This window comes from Poecilia formosa, unplaced genomic scaffold (genome assembly GCF_000485575.1).
Source record: "Poecilia formosa unplaced genomic scaffold, Poecilia_formosa-5.1.2 Scaffold700, whole genome shotgun sequence".
Classification (NCBI taxonomy): domain Eukaryota; kingdom Metazoa; phylum Chordata; class Actinopteri; order Cyprinodontiformes; family Poeciliidae; genus Poecilia; species Poecilia formosa.
Window position 1 is genome coordinate 135,908 of NW_006800639.1, and position 7,188 is coordinate 143,095.

Consider the following 7,188-nt stretch of genomic DNA (forward strand, 5'->3'; position numbering starts at 1 on the left):
AATCATCTGAATGGGTGTTGAAGCAGGGTAACATCTAAAACATGTAGGTTGTGGTGCCTTGAGGACCAAGAATAGGAAACACTGGTCTAGAGTACAGCTCATACTACAGTCATTCTTACCACTAGGCCTATCACAATTAATCAATAATCGCATGATAAATTAAAATAAGCTAAATAATTTCCATTTGCATGATTTATCATTTTTCTCTTTTCTCTCTCTTTCCACCACTCTGGTGCTTTAGTCTCAACTAGCCCTATAAATGAAGAACTTCATTATTAATTTATTTTGTATTTACGATATTTCAAATGTCTTCCAGTCTCAGTGTTAAATATTCATTTGAATTTATAGTTTGATTTTTGTTGATTTTTGAGAATGTGTTCTCTCATTATTATGCTATTGCCATTATATTATTAGAAAATGGTCTCAAACCAACAATATTATTGCTTATTGCAATAACTTCTGGGACAATTTATCGTCCAGAAAAATTTGTTATCGTGACAAGGCCTACCTACTTGGACATTCTTGTCTGGTCTTCGGACCCCTGAGGCCTGTTTGCACAGCAAAGCCAGTCCTTTGTATCATGAGGGGCCTGGCCCCTCATGATACAAAGACATAAAAAATGCAAATTAAACTCTATTGACTTATTTTATATGCGAATATGCATCAGTTGTAGCAGAAATAATAAAGTGACAGAAAACCTGATGCAGTTTCTTCCTCAGTGAGATTCTGACACTGGGAGCAGGTTACTGGTTTCTCAGTCAGAAGCTGGTTGCAAACCTGAGGCCAGCAGGTGTCAGTCAGTCATGTAGATCTGAAATTTGGTTTGATGACCTCAATATGAGAAACTAACCAAAGAGCCCAGAAAAGGTAAAGGCAAATCTTCGGAAGTCGGGATACAATTAATTTAATTTCATATAATTATTGCTGTAGAATTAGTTAAAACTTAAAGAAATATATTTGTCCTATTTGATGTTTGTTGTGACGTATACTCACATACGAACGAGGTAATTAGTCCAAGTTTGTCGTTTATTGAATGTTCAGAAACTACAGCGGGTGTGATGAGCCACAGCAAAGATAAACAAAGGTAAAACAACCCGAACAGAGGATCAACTCTAAACCACTCCTACCTTTTTACTTTCTGTCTCTTTGTCGTTTAAGCACACCCGTTGCCGTGGTAAACGCCTGCGCCCGCAAGCCGAGCAGAGATTATGTTAAAAACACAACATTCAGTCCGTTACGATATCACGTTTCCAGGCTTCATATTTATTCCTCAATTATTAATAAGCCTCTCATGAACACAGCGGTGGTTGAGTAGCTAATTTAAACTCCTGCTCTGCTCATCAGTCGGTCTTTGAGTCGCCTTTTTTTTTATTTTTTGTTTTTTTGTTAATGGGACCGAAACACACTGAATTGCGCAATACCTTGTTCAAACAATAATTACTGAGATTATTAATTTTAACATGTCTCATTGATTTTTTTTTTTTTATAATTATTCTTTTTTAATGAAGCTACAAACGTTTAGGATCTTAGTGAATATTTTTGATAAGCCTGTCAGAAGAGGAAGTGCTGCTCTCAGCGTCCTGGTGGCGTTCAGATTGTCATCTGCCGAGATCGACTCAAAACCTTCCGCGATCGACGTATTGGGCACCCCTGGTGTAGACCAAGTGTCCATGCTGGCAATGGAAATGGAAAGACCAGGGATGCACCATATTGGATTTTTGGTAGATATNTCTGCAGCTGATAGTCTTTAAGCCTCCTTAATGGCTTAAACTCAATCACTCCCATCTGGGAGTGATGAGAGACAATGACAGCTGAAGTGTTGCTTATATGTACAGCCTGCTTGGTCTCTTCTTGGCGAAGCAGTTTGAAGCTTCATTGCCTCATTAGCGAGCCGGTTGCTGCATGGTACGCAGAGCGGCTTGTAATGTGGGACTCACCTACTGGTCCGGGATAAATCCATTCTCCTGTCTCTTCTCTGGGCCTTTACCCCTTTGCAAAGAAACTTTCCAAAGACAGCTGATCTGTTTCTTACTCACAAGTTAGAAACAGATCAAGTAATAAAATTCCTATGGCATTATCATCAATTAATAAAATCCCTATGGCATAATGTCCAACTTGAAAATTGGACATTATGCCGCTTACACTTAAGATTTGTCAACAACTCAGAGGCGGAAGTCAGAGCTACGCATAACACAAATAATGTCCCAGCCGGAACATGGTGTGGTAAATAATAAAACATAAATTAACGAAGCTTTGAGACAGGTAAATTTTCCTCGAGGAATTTTACTAATTGAGATACTTGAATCATTCAAGGAATCGTTTCAGCCCCAACTTGTATCTTTGATCTCATTCTTTTGGTCATAATCCAGTGAATGGTCATGATCATAGATGAAAGTATGAACTTGTAAATTGAATCCTTTGCTCTTTGACTCAACTCTCTCTTCACCACAACAGACCGGTACAGTGCCTACTTCACTAAAGATGTTGCATTTATTTGTAATTATAACAATAATAATACTTGCTGAAATATGTACAAAGACTCGTAGGAATCAAGTTTTTGGATTGTTTGGAAAACATTGTCATGGTTAGATGACAATGTTTGCCATTGTTAAGGATGTAGCTGAAGGTTAATATTCAAAGACATTTTATATGAANTTAATGAAGCTACAAACGTTTAGGATCTTAGTGAATATTTTTGATAAGCCTGTCAGAAGAGGAAGTGCTGCTCTCAGCGTCCTGGTGGCGTTCAGCCGAGATCGACTCAAAACCTTCCGCAATCGACCGTCGCAATCGACGAATTGGGCACCCCTGCTCTACACTCTCGCATTTTGATGAGAAAACAGACTGAAATATGACTGAAGAGTAAAAGATATTTGTAACACTATTTTTGGCAAAACAAATTATTAGCCTACCAATATTTGCATGCCCTATGTATTTTCCCCAAATATTATCCTATTGATGTGAAAGTTACACCAGCGCGCAGTGCAGTGAATTTAAATCATCATCCCAGGCTGTTTGAGGCCTTTAGCAGAATTTGACTTAGGGACCCTTCTTGATTCTAAAAACATCAGCACCTCTAACAGCTTCTGTGCTAGATTTAGTGAAATCTGGGAGAGGGGGAGTAGTTTAATTGGTCAATCTAAAAAGCAATCAATGATAATTGCAGTTTATTAATTTGTATTTGTGAACAAACGGAGCTTAAACTCAAAGATTAAACTCATAGGATCAGAATGTAGCTGGTAACAAAACAAACTATGAATATTGTTCTTTGAACTTTTACAAAGTAAACTTTCCAGCTACATAAAATTTTACATTTAAATGTAAAACAATTTAAAATCTTTTAATTTATGTATGCTGAAACCATTAAACCATATTTAGCAGCATTGATATTCTCAATAAACAAATGTTACATTCATGTATCTGTGATCTGTGTTAATCTATTAGCTGCTGAGTTAATTTATATTAAACAGAAGTGAAAATAGTTGATATTAATTTTTACTGTATTTTTTATTTGTTATTTTTAAAAAGTGTTTCACTGGGGATGTTTTTCCGTAACATCGGGAAAACATATTACGTTTCCTGTAATATGTAAAAATATTACGGGAAATGTAATATTTTTACATTAGCCTACCTTAAAGATTCCTGTTATACTCAGCCCCGGCTCCAGACTATCAGGGTGGAGTTGAGAGGGAAAGGAAATCAACGTTTTTGGGGGCAAAATGAATCGTAGCTGAACATAGACAACACCAGTAGCCTACAAGCTACTTGTTAACAAGCTTAAGGTGCTGTATTGATATTAGTTAGTCATCCTTTAACTAACATTACCTGCATCCAACAGGTTTACTCAACTCAGTCTGTTAGTTTGGAGAAAACTGTGAAAAGTTATTTGCGTTTTGCTGCCATGATTCTAACACACCTGCGTAGCTCTGCACAGCAGCAGGTCTCCCTTCACTGCTGCACAGGTGTAAACCCAGCACGAGTGTCGTAGTGCTTATGTTGCATTTAAAGGCGGCTCGGAAAAACAGGTAATGGATTAAACAGTTTTAACTGCTGATAAAAGTGACAGAGGACACAGATATGGGAAGTGAAGAAGCCACTACTGAGCTGGCCATTCTAAGGTAAAAACCCAGCACATACAGCGTTCATGTTTTGTTTTGGTTTTTTTTGCTTGTTTTTTTTCCATCCAGACTGCTTCCCGCGACCCCATGCAATGGCATGATGCCCCCCCACCCCCCTTAGGGGGCGTGCCCCACAGTTTGGGAACCTCTGCTCTAGATCAACTTCAAAATCCTGAGATATTTAATTATGCACAACCGATGCAGACTAGGAAGTTATGAGATTATATACTTTCAGGCTTCTGCAGATGAATAGCTCATAATTTAGGTGCACTTATTTAATGTTATTATTTATATGCAGGTGGGAGGAACAAAGCCAGTGTATAATTTTTCTTTACATTGCGGGAAAAAGTTACATATATTTTATCTGCTTAATCTGGTGGCACAATGTGGATCCTCTATTCAGCTTGTTGAATATTTTAACTAAAAGACAATAAAATGCTATTGAATATGTCACTTAAAAACTCACGGTAAGAATAGATTATGATGGGAATTTTTGACGACGCATGTTAAAATGCAAAATAAATGCTCCTCTGACCCAGAGATCTGAAAGAAGACTGGTCTCTGTTCCACCTGCAGCCAGTGAAACAACAACTGACTCCAAACCAGCCCCGTTTGGCCAGCCTGGTTGGAACCATGGCTCTAAGGGTTAACAGGGGGGGGGTGGACAGGGCTAGAATTGCTAATGCAAAAACATTCCCTGGTGTTCTGTCAGATCAGCATACACTCACAGATCGTCATACGCATATCTGTCAGACAAATATATGCTGTCATTACCATATGCTTTTATTTAATCAGCAACATGATGCATGACATAAAAGTTAAACAGTCATACACTGTATTAACAGCTGCATGACAGCCAGGCATAGCAGTTAACCAGTCAGACCATCATCAAGGTGCAGCTAGATCAAGTGATCAGGAGATACACTTCGAAACCTCGACCATGCATGTATATTCATCTAGTTATTAAAAACAATTTATTGACTTGTTTTTGTTGTATCTTGTTGCGTATGCTGCACTGATGGCTCCTCTAAATGTCGCAGACTTCTTAATGCACACGCATGTATACTCACTGCATGTATGCTATTCTGACAGAGTATGATCATTGAACAGAACACCAGCTGTGTTCTGTCTGAAAGGGGCAGCACAGCCGGGAACACATGGACCTGGATTGAAGCCCAGGTTGTCCTGTTATATTTTTATTTTTCTATATTTATTTTTTTATTTCCTTTATTTAACCAGGTAAACCCCGTTGGGTAGAAGTCTACAATACACAGCAACCTGTTTACAAAATAAACTAATTAATTAATAAAATAGGAAGTTAAAGAAAATGTCAATCATAGGAAACCTGTGTATTCCAGTGCCCACTATATTTTTTAAGTTAAAGCTTGCAGACTGAAAGTGGAACCACCAATTCCCCTGTCCTACACAAGAGGGGTAACAATTCAAATTCCAACTATTATTCATAATTCCAAGTCTTTTCACTGACCCAGAATCAGATCAGTGCCAAGACAAAACTTTTTTATTCTGCCAAGTCCACGCTTTCCACAGCAGAAACAGTAAAAGTGATCATTATAGAACTAACCTGCATTTGGTTTTCATAAATCTTCTTGGGTGCTTGTCATCATCACCCTCTTCATCACCTGTTCTCTTTGAAGTTTTACTGTTTGAGCCACAGACTCTCTGAGGTAGGACAGCGACTGGCTTTGAATCTGGGTGAAAAGAAATAAATACACATTATAAAATTCTCCAGCAGCTCTCTAACCTCAGTTTGACCAAAGAAAAGATTCCAGAGCTTTGAGAAACACACTGTGCTGTTCCAATATCTACGAAGACACTTGTACTAGTCCTCAAAGACAGCACACCTGTTGCCTTAGAATATTACATTCTAATGGTGCTGTAGAGACTCCTATTAAAATTAAAGAGTTTTAAAATTAAATGAAGATTTGGTTGAGTGGACTTACTGAACTGCGGCTAATTAACAGCCTCACGTGAATTCTCTTACCCTCCCTCAACCAATTCATCCTCAACCTCATCTCTGACCTCTTCCTCACAGGATTTTTTTTTCCTGAATTTGTCAGTGCTTTTGTAATAAAAAAATATTTTATCTTAAGGCTTTGTATACATCTTCTCCAGAATTGGACTTTAAATAAATATAAATTTATTATACTTCTTTATAGTAAACTATACCTCTTATAACTAAGAGCAATTCAAAGTTACAAATTTTTTTAAAGCAATGTTTTTGAACTTTGAGAAGAAGCCAAGGTACATAGAGAGAACCCAGGAATGAATGGTCGACCATGCACAAAAACCCCAGGTCAGAATTCAAACCCAAAACCTTCTTGCTGGAAGAGAATAGTGTTTGTTATGTGCAGATTTATTAATCAGAACAACAACAAGGAAAGCATAAAAATATTCTGGATGTTGATTATTGAACAATAGAGGTTCAACTAGAAAATTCCTGCAGAAATTTTAAGGGGCCTGCCAAAGTGTGCCCATCACTTTAATCCCAGGGTTTTAGATTTGTCCTAATAAATAGATCCATGCAAGTCTAATATAGATATTTTAAAGTATTGTCAAATATATCATATGAATATACATGAACTGAGTCCCCAATTTTCAATAGTATTTATTAGTTCTTCACAAAGAAATAAACACTTTACCTTTTTTTGTAACAAAAATTACAATATCCCTTTAACATACATCACTTCTTTCTAAAAAAGTGAGTAAGACTTGTACTTACACACAAAAAAAACAACAAAAACAATCTTTGATGACATTTCTAATCACCTGCTGAGGGGGGAAGGGGGGAAAGGGACTTGCAACAAAAACTCCTTAACAATATTATGTAAATTTTCCAGCACTTTCCATATGCTAATATCCTCATTACTTTTTTTTCCAAATTTCATTTTCCACATGTAGTCCTTCACTAAAGAACCCACAATCTTTATCACATTATTTTCACCTATCTCATATTGCTTAGATATATAAATGTTTCTAGCCTTCCATATTGCTTCTTTAATACAATTTACCACTATCCACCACATCAATTCACTTTTCCCACTTTCTTCTT

General features: G+C 37.1%; 1 protein-coding gene across 1 annotated transcript in view; it reads right to left on the reverse strand.

Annotated features, from left to right (window-relative positions):
• Nucleotides 1–7,188, reverse strand: part of tgs1 (trimethylguanosine synthase 1) — a 52,335-nt gene that overhangs the window by 39,945 nt on the left and 5,202 nt on the right. The window contains exon 2 of the mRNA XM_007542491.2: nt 5,701–5,827. Coding sequence (XP_007542553.1) covers nt 5,701–5,827 — 127 coding nt within the window. The remainder of the gene's footprint in view (nt 1–5,700; nt 5,828–7,188) is intronic.